We start from the raw sequence: 22,605 nt of genomic DNA on the forward strand, positions 1-22,605 counted from the left end.
CTCACTCTTCTCTAGGTGGGGTAACTATGTACATAACCCATTTACATTAGAATTAGAGTCACAAGAAGCAAACTATGGGACTTTAATGGCAGTTAGTATCATAAAACATTACCTTTTTTTTACTTCATTCTAAAAATATGCATGCATCTTTCCATATACCAGGATTCAGGAAGAGTTTTAAATAACACTATAACATATATGGGCTAGATACATTGTAAACATTACATATGTTGAGATCATCTGACACGTTTCGCAGGCTATGTCTGCTTTTTCAGGTATGTAATTGGTACAGATAGTAGGTATATCAGCACTACATTATGATACAAAACCAATTAAAATAATTGTGTACATATATGATGCTTTTTAGATATATTCAAATCATTATATACATACCAAAGGTTATCAAAACTACGGGTACACTCTGTCATTTGGTATGGAGGCAGGCAGAAAATGGAGTTAAAACCACAACACACAGTGATAGTGGTACTGACATTAGAATATATCTAGGTATGATCTCAGATGAACAGTTCCTCATCCTTCACATTTTTATTACAATACTGGGACAATAAAGTAAGCCTAGGCAGGGTCAGATGTATGTGCTGCAACCAATTTTCGTGTATTTTAACTGTGTGGTTTAAAACTGTCAATCCCTCAAGAGCTCTCACTGACCCAAGGACATTCTGAGACACAGCAGGTGTCCTGGCAGCATTTATACAGAGGTGGCATAATACATCCACATACTTTTCCACATAAATAAAGTAACCTGTACTCATGTCAAAATATTGATTGCTTTCTCATTTGGAGCCAAGTAAAACACCCAGTACTAGAAGTACTAGTGAAGTAAGTAACTATCTTCCCTTCCTCCTCATATGCAATGTCAAATGCTGAAAAACAAAGTCATTCACATTGTTGAATGTTGTCACATGGGGGCCAGAATAGGATCCTTAACCTTGTGTAAGCTTAAACCAGGATAACATGAAACTTACATTGAATAGAAAATAAAAATTGTTTTTGATTAAGTCTTTTTTTGACATTTTTGGAAAGGGCTTCAGCTGTGTTTTTCACCACAAGACCACTTTTACCTTAAAGCTGAACTACTATCACATAACAAAAAAAATGTCAAAATTGTATTCCCCAGTTCCCAAGTAATCTCTACCTTTCTTAAAGGTTCCAACAACCCAAAAATACTTACCTTTGTTATTTAATTCTCAGTGTCAATGGAGTAACAGAGACAAGCAGCTACCTAGTCTATTTGTGTATCAGGTCAGTAATGTAGCTGGGACAGGAGCTGTGGAGTGAGTCAAAGCCAAATACAGTAGTAGAAATTTAATTTATGGGTGAAGTGGGAGGCGGTGTAGATTTGCAGAAGGGTGGTAGATGAGAAGTGGTGTAAAGGATATATAAATCAAGCTATAGAATTCATAATAGACTGTACAGGTGAGAATTTGGTTAGTAAAATGCCAGAGAAGGGGATGGTACAGTTGTAGTTCGGGCGAACTAAAAGGATTATGTACTAAGTGTTTGTTTGCCTCCGGGGTCAGAAACAAGCTTATTATATATGTTGCACAGGTGAAAGTGGGAGGACTGAGAAATGTTCTGGATGCGGGAAGTGATGAAGGGTGAAGAATCAAAGGTGACACCAAGTCAGAGTGTCTATGGGCTGAATAACCATGTTATTAACAGAAAGATGTCAGGTGGAAATTTGAAGGTGGGGGGGGTTCTGTTTTATGGATGTTGAGTTTCAGAAACCTGTCATCCATCCATGATGGATGTCAACAATGTCCCCTCTGCAATATTCTGTCTTACTTGCCTAAACACTGGCAACAAAGCTGAGCTGCGCATGCATAGTGTGAGATTTGGTTACTAAAGAAATCTGGCAATCCCAGCTTCTTTTGCATGTGCCAGGGATGAATGAACTCCTGTGCGCCAATGTGGGAGTTACGTTACTGGGCATGACCAATCAAGATGACAGAAGCTCATCTCTGGTAGAAACAAAAGAAGGAAGAATATGGCATTCTGTGATGGAACAGGGATAGGTGAGTTGCACAATTTTTCTTTCCCTTTTAGGTATTAGTGGGTGCTAGAACCTTTATTAAATAAAATATTAAAAGTTAAGATATATAAGGCTGAGGTTCAGCTTCAATTCTGATACACTTCATAAACCACTTATTTATTCATAAAAATAATTTAAATATGTTTTAAATAAACCACCTTGCTTTTTAGTAAGTTACTCAAAATACCAAGTATATGTAACTCAGCAATTTTATTGACAAGCACTTAAATACAATATTTGCTGTTCAGTACTGCACCAGTGCTGCAAAACATAAAACAATTCCATTTTCAATTAACAACATTAATAAATTACAGTCACACTGCAGCTTTCAGCACATTTTGTACAAAACTATTACAGAGGGAGAGAGCAAGAGAAAGAAATCAACCGAAACTGTTATATTTACACAAACCACCACATTTCAATTTACACCTGTTCCATGGAGGTGATACTTTTCAAATTGTTTCCAGAATCTCAGACTTGGATGATTTATACTTGTGAACCGGCGCTAGACCAAAAATGAATTTTTCTTACACTTCACTCCTTCAGTATCACTGTTGTTAAAATTAAATTCTTTTACATATCAGACTGAAAACAAAATAAACTCCAGCATACATTCCACCTGTTTTACTCTGCCAGTGTTTTAAGCTTAAAGCTGAACTTTGGCTAGCTGGGCTAGTGTAAAATACACCCATGCATTGTCTATCCTCCCAGTCCCCGACCACCTACATGCCTGCAAAAAGTCAACAGGAGGCATTTTTTAGAATTTAATACTTAATTTACTAAACATAATAGTTTGCAGGTTCTCCCCGTGCTTGCATGGGTTTCCTCCCACATTCCAAAAACATGCATTTAGGTTAATTGGCTTCCCCCCAAAATTGACCTTAGACTGTGTTAAATACATATGACTATAATAAGGACATTAGATTGTGATTTCTTTGAGGGACAACTAGTGACATGACTATGCACTATGGATGCGTAATATGTCGGCGCTATATAAATACTGTGTAGTAATAATAAAACATAATACATGCAGTACTTGGATGGAGGGGGAATGGGGGGATGAGGGTGGAACACTGCATTGGTACATTTAGCAGCCTTGTATCAGGCATAAAGTGTATGTAAACCAAAAATGTGATGGGTACATTCATCTCCTTTTCAGGCTTTTTTTTTCACCTGGTAATCTTCCTGTAATATGCTTTTACCCGTGGATGTACAGAATTGTCACCCCAGGAAAGAAAGCGTTTTAAGGCTACAGGACAGTTTTCTCCTTTGCCATAAAATTGGGATGTTTTGTTGTATCTGTTTGATGTTTGCAAATATACCTGTTGTCCTGCCAGAAAAGTAGGCCCGGAGCTGGATAATATAGTAGTAGGAGTAGTAATAAGTGAAGGGCCACATGACAGGGTGAGGGGGGAAGGCATGGAAAAGGAAAGGTTAAGGCAGGAATGGATTGGTGGATGACATGGGGTGATATGGTGGGACTGGGTGGTAAAAAGGGTCAAGGGACAAAATTTAAAAAGGGAGGCAAGAGGGGGGAGAGGTCAATAATTTTGGCAAGGTGACAGGAAAATTTCTCACCTGCCCTGCCACTTTGTTATGTTTATGGTTGGTCGCTGTTTGTCATGGCAGCTAGGCGGTTTTGCTGGTCCATGAGAGCGGGGTTCAATGAATTCAAGTCAGCAGGGGTGGGAACCCCTCAGGGTATGGGTTTCTGGATAGGTGGGTCTCACAGTACACTGGGTTGTTGTGAGGCCTGGTAAGTGTGAAGGGATACATGAAAATTGTCCCTAAAGCGGTGTGGTGGGCTGAGGGCTGAGGGCCCCTGGTGGTAAACAGATGTATCTCAAAAGTTAGTAAATGAGTGGTACTTTCAAGGACCTTTACAAAACCTGCAAAATTGTAAAGATATACACCATTGCTCTTTACAATGTTGATGGATAATGTTTTTTGCTCATTGTTTTCGGATTAAAAATTGGTCATGTTAATAAAAGGCTGCTATGGACAGTTTACCCAAAATATGATTTCAAGTGTGTTTATTAAGAAGGGGAAAAGGACATTAACCTCCTGGGCAGTTCATTTCTGTCTGGATTCATAAGTCTAAATGTGGTACGTTGTCTTTAATGAAAATTCATTTTACAGTATAATATAATAGTATAGAGTATAATGAAGTTTGAAACACAAAATCATGTCAAAATAATAACCTAATTAAATGAAAAAAAATAAATTTAATAATAAACTTTGAAATAATTTTGTGTTATAAAAATAATAATAATATAATATACTGTTATATTATACTGTAAAATAAATTTTCATGAAAGACAATGTACTGCTTTTAGTCATATAAATCCAGTGTATTGCATTTAATACAGTTTTTTTGTATTGAATGCAATACAAAATAATTTGAAATTCCTGCCGCACCCCTAGCGACGACCAACATCACCGGGAACTCCCAGGGAACATCAGCGCACTTGCCGGGGGACAGTTCAAAGGAAAAAAACGCGACCAGAGGATGTTATCGGACAGGCAGGAAGATAGAGGATGCTGGTGGGACCAGGTAAGTATTTATTTATTATTTTTTTAGCTACCCCAAGTGTGGCTCGAGGTTACCGCTTTCAGCTGTTTCTTTTTTACCCCAAGCCCCACTCGGGGGTAACACCTAGGAGGTTAAAGTTGTTGTGGGGGGTAAGCTGGCGGCAGAGGGCAATGACTTTATTTACTCTACTCTACTACTCTCCCTAGTCATGTAATAGACAAATTGATTCCTGTCTGCTTCTGTTAGCTGTGTTCAGCAAGCATTGTATCCAGCTCTTTCTAAGGTAACAGTGAATGCAGGTTGAGAGTACAGGAATTTACCAGTTCATTGGATTTCTGGAAGAATCAACACGTTTGGCACTATTCAGACAGATACAAACACACAAAAAACAGTTGTATAAAGTATTTATTTAATACCCAAAAGTGGTCACCTCTACATAAATGTCAAAATGTCCTTTATATTTGAAGCCCAAATGCACTTAAAGATCTGTAACAAAAAGTGGAAAGTGGATGATGTTCCTGTGACAGGGTATGACAAGTAAAAGAAATAATGGGATATCTCTTGGACAGAAATGGCATCAAGAGCAAAGGCTTTTTTATTTAGTAAAGTAAAAGAGGATAGAACCATCAGGTTTTTTTTTTCTCACTGTAAAGTCCTGCCCTGGTAACCCCAACATCATCACAAAACTCAAAATAGTATATTTCCCCAAAAAATACTTAACACAGGTCGGGGGTGGTATGAAATGAATCAAAAACTAAAAAAAATGTATTGTCTTTAAAAAACACAATGGGTTAAGCTTTTCTATCCATGGCTGCAGAAAATCTACCATTATTTATGGACCACAGCACACAAAATAGGTTTCACAACTGCTGTAAGTCACAGGTCTATGTTACAAATTGTTCCTTTGCAAGTAACTTTGCCAAGACACTTGGCAAACATTCTAGGGATTAAAATGGATATGTGATGCTGAGCAACAGTTTCAAATTCAAAACGTACATTTAAAGACGCAAACTGCTTGCAAATCAGAAATCCAGGTTTCATTAGAAATAGAAACCCCTATAAGTTTTTAGGAGAGTATTATATAAGCATGTTTACAGTCACAATGGGCTGGGAAAAATAAGTGATTTTATAGGACGTGATATGTTTTAATGAACCCACATACCAAACTTACAAGGTGTTCTTAAAAGTACAATATGATAAAAAAAAACAAACAATAGCCCAAAGTAATCCATGGTCCATAAAACACATAATAAACAAAAGACAAGGAAAAACATAGTTCAGGCACCAACTGCCCTTATTTATGAAAGTGTCTGGGGGGGAAACTGCCTCAAGTCTGTGTTGCTTCATTGCAGCTAATTAAATTGAAACCTGGACAGGAAAGTGACAGTTTGAGGATGAACATTTGCATCTGATTTGTTGCTATAGTGTAAGACAGTCTGTCTGTGTCAGTTCAGTTTTCAGACGCTGTGATAAAATGTGAGGGGTGCTTGTTTGAGCGTAAATCTGCTAAAAACTCATACATCAGTTTAATGTACACTCCAGTTGCTCCGTTACCCTCTTGATGCTCATAACATGTAGTGGCATGAAGATTTCCAATCAACAACCCCCTTCTACACTTACATACTTACATTCAAACACCTTCTAGCTTTAGTTTGCTACATGTAGAGGTACTTCTAAATGTATTTTCTCTGTTTATTGTATTTAAGTAAAAATTATTTTAGGCATTCAAGGATTTTAAATCATCCAACAAATATTGTAGGATGCATCTCTTATGTTCAGCTTCTTTCCCCTGCCACCTCTACTAAATTACTACCAATTACTAACTGACAAAATGAATGCTGTGTATTACACAAAAGCAGGAGCAGGCACATGCAAAATGACACATGAAGCAAGTGTCATCAAGTACAAACTGGAAAGAGTAACAATGTACTTTTACATGTATTTACTATTTCATTCATATGTAGTTTAAACATGTGACCATTAATCAACATAATGCAATTGAATAAATAAACCTTCCAATAATTTTTTTTTATACTACGCACTGTACTACTACTGTTACCATTTAAATACTTGTTTACCCTTAGTTAACCATAATCAACCATAATTAACTCTTACCTACTCCTCCCCCATATATATATATATATATATATATATATATATTGCATTTTTGTCTATAGATTGCATAGTATATAAAATAAACAAAATAAAATGATGAGTATGCACAATACTGGTGACAATGGTAATTAGAAATTCTGCTGATTTTGCTTATGTCTGGGTGGAGAGACTGAAGAGTGTGTTGTCTAGTTAAGAAGGCTTTTGACAGAAGGGAAAGAGGTGGAAAAACATTGCAGCATTCATTATTCTCATACAGTGCAGCATAGCCAATATGTAGGTCACCCATATATGCATATATATGACGCTGCTCTTGTGCCAAGCCAGTATGTATGCCTTAAAGGGTGTACAACAAATATTTATGTTTGGGCAGTAAAGTGTTAGCTGGGTCACAAAACATTGCAGTGAACAATGGCAGTCGGAGAATGGAATGGCATTTATATACAAGTTAAAAAGGATCAAATAAAGTAGAACTAAAATCTAATGAAAATATGTTTGTTTTAAAACCCAGTTTGTAGAATATGTATTAGCAGCTGGTCATGTCTAACCTTGTCCTCAGAATGTCTTTGCATTGCTTTGACTTGTGTGGATGTAAAATAAGACCCGACCAAAAGTCTGTGCACACAAGCTCTTAATCAGGTTCAAAAATGCAGTTTAATGAGTCTGGTGACTGTGAGGAAATATAGATATAAATGAAAGATACTTTAATAAATAGGACCAACTCTTTTTGTTTGGGTCTGTGTTATCCAATATATTTGTATTATGTAAACTTTGCATGTGCTTCAACTGAATCCAAATAAAGTCATCACTCATCAATACACTTGAGCATATTAACTCCCAGTGCTGCCTATAAAAATTCTTTCCCCAAGGTGACTCTAGTAGATGTCCCTTTCTATTCTTGTTTTTGTGTAAAGAGTTTGGTAGAGTTTTCGGTTTGTGATCTCATGATTTTGGCTTCTCATGGCTGTTTTTAGCAGCTGTTCTTTGAGCTGTTGCAGGTTCATAGTCATTGCTTCACTGAAGCTGCCTATCTATTTCAGTCTTCTCTAATGGCATTCTCTTTAAAAGCTGTATTATTATACATTGAGGAGGTTTATCAAGACAAATACCAATTAGGTTAATTTTTTATCAGAATCTCTATATTCACAGGTAGTTTGGAATGTATGATCACTAGAGGTTATACAAAAGAGTGTCCAAGAACCCACAAACATTTAACCACTGTGGTATTTTGTTTTTGGCTAGTGATTCCTGATGTAGTACTCTAAAGGTCATTCCTAGTTTTCCTGAATAAACCCAGAAGCCCATATCATTATATCTGTGCTCCCCAAACCAAAATGGTGACCTGGCCAGTATTACCCAGTATACAAAGTATTTTGTTTAGTGAAAGAACTTACACAAGCTAAAACAGAATCATATAAAAGCAGAATTTATTAGAGAAGACCGAAATGTAACTGCATTAGAATTCAATGGAAACACTCAAAAGCCTAAAGTCAATTACCTAAAGAAAGCCAACTATGTTGTAAAAATAAATTGCTTAAATTGTTGTACTAATATATTGTTATATTGTAGTGATGCTTGCAATGCTTGAACTTTAGGACGAACAAGATATTGTAACACAAAAACCAAGCAGAAAAAAATGATTATTTAATAAAGATGTTATGCAAAGTAATCAAAAGAAACCAAATCAGTTCAAATAGTATTTTAATCTTTTAAAATGCAAATTAATATTATTTTAAACATATTGTTTTTTAAATGAAATCATAAGTGGTGCTATATTTTACCTGACAGAATGTTATCATTCTTTATTGAAGGAAACTTCAAGGTCATTTCATGCTTATGCCTGTGAATCATCAGGTGATCCTCGGTGGGGAACCGCTGTAAGATAAAACATATACATACATATATGTAAAACATGTAATACATCTTGTGCTTTGAAGGTAACACAATCACTTGATGTCTTCTAAGACATGAATAAGTAACCAGAAATTACTTATGGTTGGTGTTAACTTACAGAAAGAATAGTAAATGAATTACCTACTTGTTAGTTATGGGCAATATGAAGGAAGAGCGGACAGCCTGCAGAGAGGAAGCACTACAGACAAACTAGTCTTTGTCAACATCATCATAGCCATGTATACAGTTAGAGGATAAAGGAACAAAACTGCTTCACACAAACATCGATGTTCATTTGGAAACTGGCAATCAGATGTCTATGTAGTATACATATCCTCTTAGACAAAGCAATCATATTCTCCATTTGTGTGTTTGTGTACACCAGAGGTCGACAAACTCCGGCCTTTAGGACAGATATGGTTAGTTCGTTGATTCGATAGTTTGTTCTGGCCTAACACCCCCTAGCCAATCTGACCTAATGCTGGCCGGCAACCCACGGCTCCGGAGACTAGGCCAGAACAAACTACCAGAGCCGCATGCGGCTCTTGAGCCTCCTCTTGCTGTGGCTCCCTGAAGGGAATTCCCTCTCCTCTGCAATGCATATGAAGGAGAGGGAATGTTCCCTATTTACCCCGGCGGCGGAAGTGTTAACGCATTGTTTTATGTGTTCATGTGTTATGTGTTAAGTGTTATGGATTTCATAGGTTTAACTGTTTGTATTAATAGGGACAATGCACTTTGTTATAGAATGTGGCTTATCAAAGCTCTTTAGATGCTCCTGTAGTCTATTTTTTGCATTTCTGTAGTTCCCATAAAGAAGGTTTTTTTTTTTTATATAGCATCTTGGGTAATTTCAGATTATTTGCTCAGTATTCTTCTTTTGTCCATTTTTGTAGAATTTTACACTTTGCTTTTAGCTGTATCGTAACAGAGGTAACACAACTGTATTAACTTCCCTAGAGGTAACCCCAAGTGTGACTCAGGGTAGAAAAAAGTTGCTAAAAGTGGTAACCCAGAGTCACACTCGGGGTATGTAAACCTATGGGAAGGTTAGTAAATAGAGCGCTTACCTGATCCGCCAGCATCCAGCACCGTGATCTCCGTCTTCTTTCTTCTTCCTTCTTCCTGCTTCTGCACACAATGAGTCACTGGGGAATTCCCAGTACTGTCGGTGGGTGTGTACGTTGCTGGCGGGGCGGGAAATTCAAACTCCATTTGTATTGCTTTCATTACAAAATAACTGTATTGAATGCAATACTGTGGATTTTTATGTGTAAAAGCAGTACATTGTTTTCAAGAACATTTATTTTACAGTATATATAATAGTAGTATGAGATTTTTTAATTTATTCAATTTATTTATCAATTTTCAATTTATTCAATTTATTGTTTTTACATGATTTTGTGTTTCAAACTTTATTATACTCATACTATTATATTATACTGTAAAATAAATTTTCATGAAAAACAACGTACCGCTTTTAGACATAAAAAAACGGAAAGCAATGAACCGCTAGGGCCGTTAAACGTTTCATGCCTTGTGTACAATTGCTTTCTGATGTTTACTTTGTTTATTTCCAATAATATAGCAACTTGATACATTTTATGACTTTTTTGGTCCTACGTTATGGACTCATCTATGCCACAACAACCCATAAAATCTTACTATGAACAGCAGGGAAATTTATATACTCAGTCTTTAAATCATTCATATAGAAATACACTTAAAGGCTAGAAGTTTGCCAGCTTCCTATCTTGCAGAGTCTGCCAACATGACAGCAATGCTAAAATTATTACTGTTAGATAATTGTGGCAAAACTCTGATAACAATTCTGCCTCACCGATATAATAAAACAAGCATATAGACAACTCAAATGTGTTCATGAACATCAATCTGCCATGTTTGCTTAAAATGATTGTTTTAAATAGTGTTTATGCAATGCTAATTTGTTTTCCTGATGACCACAACAAATCACAGGGAGAAGAGGCCAAGTAAAGCCTTGGCAGCTCTATGAGGTCACTACTGATTGGAGTACAATAGCCCGAAGCAGTCACTCAGTTGTCTAAGCAGCACAATGCTTTGCAACAAACAATGAAACATTTAAAATTCATTTAAAGAGACCATTTTCCTCTTTCTTTCTTTATTTAAATAAAGATTTAGTTAATCCAAATTGATATTTTATGTATAGATAGAATCTGTTAGGGGACAGTTATAAATGGTTTCTTCAATTTATGGAGATTTCAGTAATTTAGCCAACTCTTAGGTCTTCCCTCAACTCATGTTGCATTCTTCATTATTTAAAATAATTTAAAAATCCAACCATTAAGCTAAGGCTAAGACTAAATTTAAGGACCCATTCACATTTTTCATTACTGTGTGTTGATGGGCCTGTGTCATGTGTTAATGTGCATTGCGTTAAAGACGTCTATTAATTTTAAATGGCTGGTAATGCACAAGGGACTAAAATGGATATGCAGCGTTTTTTAGGACACCATAACCACCAAATGTTTTGCCCAAAAAGCCTAACACCAGCCAAACATAGCATAAATATATGTGATACAGCAAACCTGGTTGTTTTTTTTCTCTATTGCAGTTTAACAATAAATCTGGTATATCTGCTATATCTTTCTGTTCCCTGTCAGCATACATGAAGGATACCAGCTTTCCTCCTAGTGCTGCCCCTATCCCCCGAAAAACACAAATTTATATAAATGTTTAGCATGGAAACTTACCTGTGAGCAACCAGGAGCATTGCATACAAATGACCGTTCCTGCTCCAAATTCATCTCTTATTCTTCATATATCTAAAAAGAAAAATGGTAATAATTAGTTTTAATTTCAGGATATCATGACATTCATCAATATACTGTATTCATCCTATATTTATGAAAACTGAATGAAAGAGAAAAAGTCTGTTATGTACAGGAAACAGTCAGCATTTGGCTTTTCCTCTATTCCCTAATTAGAAGACACTTGGGGTATTGTTTGCAATGGGCAACAGCTCTTTTTGAATGGTTAACCTCATTATCCAGTATATTTATTACTTCAGCTGAAATTACACAAACATGGACTCCTTCAGGTACTGGGGAGCTTCAAATATCAGCATAACAGCACAACTAATACCAGAATGCAATGACACATACACACAAGAACGGCAATGACTTTTACTTTTCCAGCAAATGAAAGGTTGCAATTGACCTACGATGGCATAGGGATACCCCAAACCATGGTTGGCTGGGAACGCAGATACATATAAAAAATCTAGATGGGTGGACAGAAGAAGCATGCATGGACAGAGGTAGGTTTAGTTTTTTATTGATTTCAATATTATCTGCATTTTACTTTTCTTTTATTGCTATACTGTGTGCCAATTTAAGTTCCAATGGGACTATGTAGTAATGGGATATTCATTTACCTTATTAAATGAGATAGACGTTTGCTGACTTTATCCAATTATATACAAGCAAAATGCCTTGCATGTCATTGTATATTTTCTTTGCAAAGTGATAATTAATTTGGTCAAGAAGTGGATACTTTTGCATCCCAGTTTAGAAATCAGTTTATCCCACTCCTGGAAAATAATATCTGGACTAAAATGAAACCTAAGGACCCAAATGGACACCTTTACCTCTAAAAACACTATTAATACCCATTGGTTGCATAAAAACAATGGGGTAGGGTATCCCCATCATCATCAGTTATATACACACAGGTAGGTTTTAGTTTTTTAGTGATGGTAAACATTACCATTTCATAGAAACATTAACTAAAATGTAGTTTTGTGTTAATTGCCAATATAATATACAGGATGAGATAAGTCAAATTTATACATTTTATTACGTTTATTATGTTGAAGAAAAACTAGTTTTTTCTACATTAGCTAATGAGAAGTTTATGGCTCTCAGTAGTCTCTTTTGAGAGCCTGTGTGATAATGTCAGAACATAACTGGGACTCAGTAAAAGAACATTGTGACCCTACAAAGACCTTCATACCAGGATTACTTGCTATTATCATAATAAAAGCTATAGATTTTCTAATACTAAACGTTACTTTTGAAATTACCATGTACGTTAAAGTTTATATGTGATTGGGGTTATCTTTTATATACTTTATTACACACTTTAGCTATTTTTCTGTGCTATAACTTATTCTAAATCATGTGAGATATTGAATAGTTTATGCAACACAAGTGATTTAAATAAGGAATAAGTAAGATAAGTTGTCATTGACCACTGACAATGAAAACCTATACTAGCACCAACTCAAAGAACAAAAAGACACAAAGAAGATCTTTTCAGTAGTATTAGGAGTGTGGTATATCATGTAGCTGGCTGTCAGTCTATGTACATTTTAGCTAATAGCCCCTCAATTGTAATAAATTCCATACAAAGTAATAATGCCCACGGGCACCTGAGAATTTAAAGTCAATCTAAGTCCTGTTTTGTAACAAGAAGTTCTTTAAAAATCACAGGATAGCAAAAAATAGTGTTGATGCCAATGCACAAACTTTTAATTTGCAGTTTTGTGGCGGAAGAGCATACACCTATCTATACATAGCTTGCACACTAAACTTTTCACAAATTCTGAACAGGTAAAAGCACCTTAAAACAAACTCTAATTCATATCCATCTTGGAGCTTTGCCTACAACTCAGAATTGTTTGCAACCCAAATTCTCCAAAAAGCATTGATTATGCACTGGGTAAATGACTGCAATTGTAGTAAATACAGACATCTAGCATTTGTTCTGCATTTATTTTTTAAACTTTTCTCAATCACCCAAATGCATAGAATGTGGCATCTGTTAGATGTTTAATGTCAACCAGAAGTCAGACACCAGGAAAAAAAAGCTTTATGTTTTTACTATTCTTTGCCACTCAAAGCCCTGCAGCACAAAATGGTCCAGTTTGCTGATTTTCCATCAAGTGCAGAACAGGATACTTATGTACGGCCTTTCTCATCCATCCTAGGGCAAGAAAATTCTCAAAAGCAATGTCTCCAAAGTTTGTGCGCCACAGTGGTTAAATATCACTGTAATGTATATGTAATGTAATGGGAGAGGTAGGTGTCTAAATTATTTTTTATGTTTTTATGACATGCTACAATATGTTAACCAGACTGATTGAAAACAACAGAATGCATGAAACGAATGTATTGGATCTGATTTATGAAAGCTCGCTGAGACTGGAGAAGATAGACTGTCATGGGAGAACATGGGTGATTCAGAAAAACTGGAATGGATCTGGAATAAAACATTTGCCAATTTAATTGCAAATGATTTTTAAGAAATCCATTCTGGGTTTTCTGGATTACCCAGATTCTCACATACTAGTCTGTCTTTTCCAGTACTGGAGAGTTTTGATAAGTTCATACATATGGTCAACAGGCATTTCCTGGTGCCTCCTGGTGGCACCATGCACTAAGAAGATTATCCTGCAGTGATTGATTGGTTCATGTAACATTTACTGTCACTAAATACACACACCTAAATATATCCCCTTCAGTATCTGTATTTGATGTGTGTATTTAGCTATTTCCCTTGAGTTCCACTTTATCCACCTTGGATTGCACCTCTCAGTTTGGAGGAACAGCTGTTGTGCTCTTAACTTTCTCGTAGATGACGACGGTATTTCATCCTAGCAAAGAAGCCTGCTGAGTAACCTCAGTTCCACCTCTTGTTCTCATCTTGAACTTGTTGTCTTGGTCATTTTCCAGCACATATAAACATTAGAATGGATAGGTTTATTTATAATTTGATGCAAAATATATTGTACAATATACAGAAGACTTTTCCTTGATGCAATACTATCAAAGGACAAATTACATGTAATACACAGGCTCTTAGGCATAAAGGCACCAGATACTAAGGGTACCATTAAATCCAAGCAATAAAACCAACAGTATGGCTTTTAACATGTTAATGTAATTAAAAAAAATGTTTTCAGTCCTTTAAAATATGAAAAACTAAAACATATTACCGATTAACCTCTGCAAAAGTCTTATTCTGGAACATCCTACTATGGAGTGATAATTCCTTGCTAAATGTGGTCCCAAATTGCCACCCTGTTACGTATGTTACCTATAGAGATTAGATGTGGCCATCTCTACGCACACTGAGCAAGTGCAGTACACTGTATTACTATTAGGAAGTTGTTATTTGGCTGTGCAATACCACAAAATCAAAACTGTTGCTTTGGTCACAAATCTCAATCTACCTGCAACAAAAGTGCACTACGAATCAGAGATATAATTGTGTAAATAAATGTTCCCCACAATGCTTTAAAATCTTTTAGTTCAAAATTGCATTTTCCATGAGCAACATTTGAAAAATATGCAGTATACAATCGTTCTCTTTTAATAATGTGTCATGGCGGTTGCACAGGGCTGACCAATCACCGTGTATTGGGTAAGCACTATAGAAGTTTACTGGCGGGATATAGGCATGTCAGTTCATGTGCGCCATTATTTCTTTAATAGTTTTTATTAAAGTATCCAGATTAAGGATTATGTAATACATCATAAAAAAATGTATGATGGAAATATTAAAATCTGGTTGCCTTCGGCATTTATGTCCACTCCCTGGTATTGAAAAAGGACCCAGATTTAGAGTTGGATTGTACAAGCTAATACTTTGATAGACTGAGAGACAGCTATCTGATTGTATTTCTCATGTCAGCTGAAAATGATTTGCCAAAAAGCTCACCGGTTTGACGCATTTATCTCACTAATGGCAATGAGCAGATATCCTCTAAAATCATCCTTTATCCTCTAATCCAAATGATTTCAGTCTTTACAGGCCGACATCTTTAAAGCGGATCTATTATCCAAATTGTGTATAATCCTATTCATGTTTAAAGACTATTTTTTTGTACCGCAGTGTGATTTTTAGTTTCCCAGATACTAATTCTGCGTTTTACGTAAATTACCGGTGAAAGTGGTCAAGCCCTTTTTTTAAAATCGTCACATTTACTGTTTGTTTACTTATTTTGTGGTTGCCAAGGTCTGTTTCAAGTCTGACTTTCAAAGTACAATGACAGAGGACATCAGTATATAAATATGTATTCTCTGATTTGAAACTCGGCTTTGCATCTTTGCGTTGCAGTAAAGCACATTATGGCAAAGCATACTGACAGTATGATAAGCTTTGTGCAATGTACCCACAATTTGTTCCCTCTGTCTGTACCTTATGTCTCCCTCATTCCCCTCCCTGCAATAAAGTAATACTTTGCAGTGAAATAGGTACTGTAAAAGGTGGCTTGGTGGATCATAGGTTAGCACTCTGGCCTATTCAAAGTTAGGCCACAGGTTTGAATATAGGCCAAGACACTATCTGTATGGAGTTTGCAGGTTCTCCCTGTGTTTATGTGGGTTTCCTCCGGGTACTCCCGTTTCCTCCCACATTCCAAAAACACGCAGCTAGGTTAATTGGTTTCCCCCTTTAAAAACTGACCTTAGACTCATATATATCGTATTGAAGACATATTATATATATGGTAGGCATGTTAGATTGTGAGCCCTTTGAGGGACAGCTAGTGACAAGACTATGCACTTTATCAAGCGCCTCCCCAACCACCTACTATATGTGATATGCTAACAAAATTACAACCATGTTTACTTTACCCCCATCTTCTGAAGCACTTTGGCCAGGATGACTCCCCTTTTCTCCCCTTCAATCAACTAGAGTGTCTTCCTATGAGATTTAATTTGATCTGCATTCCAAAGAACTCAACCTGGAATGTTTGTGACATTGAGCCCAGTGTTGTGAATGATTGGTATAAGCAAAGTATAATCCTAAATGTATTACTTTATAGGCATTAACCTACATTTAGTGGTGATTTGGGAAGCAAGATCAGCCAGTGAAGCAGACCTTCTGAGTTTGGAAGGTAATTGTGTTAGGTTGCCAATTTAGGCATTGGTTAATTTTAAATGTTAAAGCAGACCTTCTTTTCAAAGTTATGCAAACTACAAATTCAGGCCTGGTTCTGAAAAACACAGCTTGCCTGGTTGGTGTTTTGACTCTCTGCCTTTAGCACCTTGGGAATCACTGACCCAGAATGAGAATGCAGTTCAGGTGTTCAGCTAATTGTCACAGAACTCATCACACAGTTATCTACAAGCTTGATTCAGGTGCGTAACCTAAAACTAGAAAACATGAAACCAAAAGATCAGCTTTATATCCAGGTAATTAGCATTAGGAGTTCAGCAATGGCAGGTTACATAATCTCTCAGTGATTGCTCAGCTTTAAATATCAATGTTTAGGAAGGGTAAGTATTAAGAGTATATTTTAAGAGGCTGGTTGAGAATTAGGGTGAGGAGGATAAGTATTAGGAGATAACTGGAAAACTTAAATTTCTACTTCAATATATCTGTAATCTGACACACCATGATGTTTATTGTAGATACTGAGACCTATATCCCCCCAAAACGCTCATATCTCGCAACACTTCATTGGTGAGATCTCTGGGTGTAAATGCTCCAGTATGAACTCTTACCATTTCAATGGGTTTCTGATGTCTTGAATTTTTAATTTATTTTATATTGTAGACACAAAAATGGGAGATTGAGAATGCCCTAATGGTAAGTGCCAACGTAAAGCCTTTTACTAAATAAGTTGAGTTATTCTGTAAATCATTAGTTTACTAACTAAAGAGAAATTTTTAATTTAAAAGAAACCTATTAGGACACAAATAAGTAAGATCCCACTATTTCAAAGGTCCTTGCTTTAATTCTACACCTTTCAAAATATACTTCACTACTTGAGTCACTGACCTGACAACAAGCATGTGAATATCTGAAATGCAAGTAACCTGTATTTTTAGTAAATGTATCCATTTAAACTTTCAATTACGCATCACCTCAGCATGCAAAGGTTTCACAACTCCCAACAACACTAGTAACCTGACCCCATAGCATTTCAATGGCAAGGCTGTATATTTAATTTGGCTGTGGTTATGAAATCAAAAGGTGATTGGACTGAATTTCACATGCGAAGATAACTTGGCCACACTGTATAGCATTTTCCTGCCAAGAAAAAAAAGTTCAAGCATTTTTAATTTTATTGTTATTTCCTCCAAAATAAATGTGCACTGGCAGGTGATGAGGTCCAAGCAAAGTTCTTGAGTTTTATGAATGCGATAATATGGATAGAACAGCACTTTCTCTGTCCATAGCTGGTATTTCCTTCCTCTCACTCTGCTGTCTACATACAGCCTCGCAACAATGTTTGTTTTCACAAATTCCAAATGGTAAACTCATTTGAATTCCACCAGTGGAGGAAAGCCAGTTTTTTATGAGCAGCGACCGATTACAGGCTTATTAACCATTCAGAGATTACATCACACAGCATAATTGTTGAGTGATTACATCAACGCTAGAGGATTCCAGCCCAGCTAACTCCTGGAATTCAGAGGAAAACTATTTGTCATCGTGTATTACATTTTCAGATAAAATATGCTGTGGAGCATTGCATTCAAATGACAGTATGACTAAGTGGGAAGCTGAAAAAGGAAGAACTGCAATGTTTTGTTAGGGGGCTGAATAAATGAGCATTTCATAGTAATAATACTTCATTAAAGTGAAACTAAACCCAATGATTTCATTTTCCCAAAACAACTACATTCAAGGAATGCTTCTGGTGATAACAGTTACAGTTGCCAATGAGCTTATGTCAGTTCCTAACCGAATTTCCAAGCTCTCAAATGGCTCATGTTATAGCTGGTCATATGTGTGGCATTACGACAATTGAAGATCTAAATACCAGCTAAGTTCGCGCCACTTTCAGCTGTAAAAGACAGAAGGGTTAGTTTTTCTTTATTCAGATACACAGTTACAAGAACAATGAATTTGCACAACTATTTAATTTATTTCGCAGTGCATAAGGCTATAAGATAATATGGTAATAACATGAGTTGTATCATGCAATGGTCTCTCAAAGCCTCAAAAGAGCATGAATGTTTCATATATAGTATTTTGTTAATTGTTATATACCTTCCTAAAATTTGGGCCAAATCTTCTTAGTGTCAAATTTTGACTAAGATAATTGGGTTTTGTTTGGAAAAAAATGATATAGGGAATAATAATTACAGAAAGAAAATATCACGCCCTTTTAAATTCAACAAAATTCAGACTTGAACATCAGCTTCAGAGAACTTGGAAATCTCAACTTGGATCTCAAACTCAACCCGAGCATGTTTACCCATCTCTATCCTGCTTTCAGAAAATTCTAGTAAGTGGGGGCTAGCTGTGCTTTATTTTCCAACCACTGAAAACAGTAAAGTTTCCATAGTTCAAACATGATGCCCATGAGTAAAGGTATTCTGATGAAGCTTGTGAAACGCGTAAAGCATGAAAGCACAGGCCATTACAGATTATTTATGGTGCTGAAATATGGTGAAATATGGTGAAATTTATTAAGTGGCTGTTATGTTTTTGCATATTTATGGCTTTTTTTAAGAAATTGTGATGTTTTCATATATGAAATAAAGTTAAAATCAATTGAGGTACCTTAAAAATCCTACTAGCATATGACCTAAAGATTTGTGTGATAAGCAATGAGTTAAAAATATTAGTAAATATGTATTTTTATGTAATAATAATGTTAGGTTTATGCTGTTGTGATATAGTTAGAAGCAAAATGAATCATAAAATATCGTATTTATTTTAAATTTCTTTACATGTCAGGTCCTTATAATCGATTGTGTTGATATCTTGTAAACTAATCTTTGATTTCAGTTTTACATTGCTAACTACAGTGAAAATATATAAATATGATTACATATACATAAAAAATAGCAGGGCACTGTAAAATTGAAATACAGTACTGGGTTTGTAAAATAGTGAGTCATTAAAAGTCATTACAACACCAATTAATAATAAATGTAATGTATATAAGTAATCAGTTTCTAATCAAAGTAAGGGAACTCTGATTGATAGATAGATAGATAGATAGATAGATAGATAGATAGATAGATAGATAGATAGATAGATAGATAGATATATAGATAGATAGATAATAAAAGCCTATGTAAACAAGGGAATACATTGATCCATGATGCAACCTCTGTCTTATATTGTATAATGAAGTCCTATTATCTAAACAACACTCTAAGTTGCAAACAATTTTTCACACACATTTTTTTTATATGATGAACAAGGAAACACACATGTTATGGACCATAAACAGAGCAACAGATGTACAAAAGTATGTCTTCCTTTGAGTGATCCGAAAAATATTTGTAGAAATAGTCTTGACTACTCTTTGGCATACTTCATATGACTACAGCCCAGACAAACAGTCAATATATGGGTGCCAAAAACGGCTAGAGACTTGCAGCTCTTCAAGATAGTGATGAGCTGTGATGATTTATCACCAGAGGTCAGGAAGAGGGACTCTGATGCCTTGCTGAGTCCAGAACAGCAGTAGGTAATAAACAAACATGCTTATACCATCTGGAGAACATGTAACAGTGTGACAGGGTGACAATATAGGAAAACATTTGGAACAAAGGGGCAGCTGACCTTTTTTTTCCTGTCAGGGGTAAGGTAATTGGGGGATGAAGACGTGGGTGTTAATAGCAAGAACCAAGAGATCTGATTTTAAATGTTAAAGCCTATATTGGGTTTTAGAGATTGGGCATGTGGTGAGACCCAGTATTAGTTTGGATATAACCCAATATAATTTTGGATATTTAATTTTTGTATATATATATATATATATATATATATATATATATAATTGTGATTGACTTGGAGATTCAGAAAGAGCTTGAGGCAAGATGTGTGAGGCCTATATGCCTGGAGGGCTGTGCATGTCCTGTATTCTGGGAGAGCAGCAGTTGAAAAACCCTAGCTCATGAATAATTCCTAGAACCAGAAGTTCTGATGAGCTTAGTGTTGTCCACTACACATGAGAGTAAGCTTGGATAGAAACATATGACCTGATTTATTTAAAGTTTTCCCCAGCCTTGGATTAAGTTCTCCAAGGCTGGGGAAGTTTCACTTTCATCAGTGAACCTAGGTGATCCAGCAAACCTGTAATAATTTTCTTAAAAGTAATTTGCTATGTTAACAAGTTTTTTTAGTTCTGGACCAGATCTTCTTCAGGTTTGCTGAATTACTTGGCTCACTGATGAAAGTATATCCTCTCCAGTCTTGGAGAGCTTAAATAAATCAGGCCCAAAGTGCAAGGAAGACCACCCTAGGGTGCAAGGTGAAAGAATGTGAATCAATGCCAAGAGCAATGGCAGAAAAGAGAAAAAGAAACTGTAGATTAATGCTTTAATGGAGGCGGATTATATTTTAAACAGTCACATAGCGCTATGAACTTCATTATTGCCTAATAAAAAGCAAGCCAAAGCTATTGCATTGCAAAAAAACATTTGATGGCCAGGGTGCCCTTTATTGTGCTGACAATTTACGATACAGATTAGTAAACTGGTGCTTTATGAATGAACTTCATTCTCTCTGCAAGCCATTAATATATATTGATAGTAAATCTATTAGCAAATTAGGTATTTTCTAACTGTGGTCCAAGCGTCTCTTACTGTATGTATTGACCAGAATCCTCCATATTAAAGCCTATAGGTGGTTGCTACAAACATCCACTAGAATATGTATGTTCTTTGGTAAAGAAAACATTTGCAAAAAATACATATACAAATACATTTACAAAAAAAACCAATGGTGTAAAGGATGTACACTGCAGAATGAAAGTTTAACAAAACTAAATAAAAAAGAGAATATATATTAGTAAATTATAACACAGTATTTATATAGCGCCAACATATTGCTATATCCATGCTTATGAATTAAATCCATAGTCATGTCACTAGTTGTCCCTCAATGGGTCTCACAATCTAAAGTCTCTACTATAGTCATATGTCATTAGCACATTCTAAGGTCAATTTGGGGGGAAGCCAATTAACCTAACTGCATGGTTTTAAAATGTGGGAGGAAACCCATGCAAAAACGGGAAGAACCTGTAAACTCTGTGCAGATAGTATCCTGGCCTGGTTAGAACCTGGGACCCAGGGCTGCAAAGGCCAAAGTACTAACCACTGAGCCACAGTGCTGCTCATATCATACATAATATCATATATTGCTAAATATTGCATAATGCTAAATTTACTGACGTATACTTAAATACCCAAACACGTGCTTTCTTTGATAGAGGTTTTCAAGCTATCTCTTACTTTTGCCTGTTTATAGAAACTGTGGCAAAATGTAAACTATTTAAACTATAAAGATCTTATTGGTACATAATTGGTAAGCAATAACACCTTGCAAGTCAAAATGCCACCTTTGGAACCTAGTGTCTGGACATTTCCATCGAATTTTTTAAGAAAAAAAAGCTGTGGTTTTACTTTGTTATCATGAGCTAGATCCCTTTTTTCCTACTTTTTTGTGCTTAAATACACTTTTGATTTCAATAGAATTTAGGCTTTTTAAAAGCAAACATACAATGAAAACCATTTAAATAATTTGGATAATTATTTTTTAAATATTGTAATAGACGGTAGGTGAATCTACTTACCTGTTATGTTTAACTCTTCAGTCATATGTAACCTAAAGTATCCAACCCATTCTAGAGCTTAGGCCCATTTCACAATAATCCATGGGGTTTAAAGCCTTTTAGAAATGCCTATTTTGACTAAACTTGCAAGTGTAGGTCAATAAAAAACATTACTAAGTCTGCTAAAGAGATTTTGGGAGCTGCCAGAAAGGATGCCAAAGCACGTATATGTATGATTAGATCATTTCAGAAATGGGGTAAAGTAGAGGTGATGAAGGGTAAATCTGTGCGTTTGGCCAAGAAACCAGTGTCAGATGCATTTCTGAAATTCAAGCCAATTTCAAAGTCCTGGGGAAATCCAACTTGAAATGAGAGTAAAGCTGCAGGCACTCACTATGTATGATATCATTGTGGGCACTAGCCCTGCAAGTATATCACACCATTTGCAGCAAGGTGCAGTTATCCTGCTGGACAGACGCTATGAGTAGTAAAACTGTGGTTTTT

General features: G+C 35.8%; 1 protein-coding gene across 3 annotated transcripts in view; it reads right to left on the reverse strand.

The window, feature by feature from the left end:
• CREB5 (cAMP responsive element binding protein 5) overlaps nt 1-22,605 on the reverse strand; it is a 257,480-nt gene that overhangs the window by 191,638 nt on the left and 43,237 nt on the right. For all 3 annotated transcript variants that reach the window (XM_072412475.1, XM_072412473.1, XM_072412476.1), the window contains exons 2-3: nt 11,324-11,395; nt 8,480-8,573 (exon numbers count right to left, since the gene is read on the reverse strand). In XM_072412475.1, the coding sequence (XP_072268576.1) occupies nt 8,480-8,573; nt 11,324-11,377 (148 nt within the window). In that variant the 5' untranslated portion in view covers nt 11,378-11,395. The remainder of the gene's footprint in view (nt 1-8,479; nt 8,574-11,323; nt 11,396-22,605) is intronic.

This window comes from Pyxicephalus adspersus, chromosome 5, assembly GCF_032062135.1.
Source record: "Pyxicephalus adspersus chromosome 5, UCB_Pads_2.0, whole genome shotgun sequence".
Lineage (NCBI taxonomy): Eukaryota > Metazoa > Chordata > Amphibia > Anura > Pyxicephalidae > Pyxicephalus > Pyxicephalus adspersus.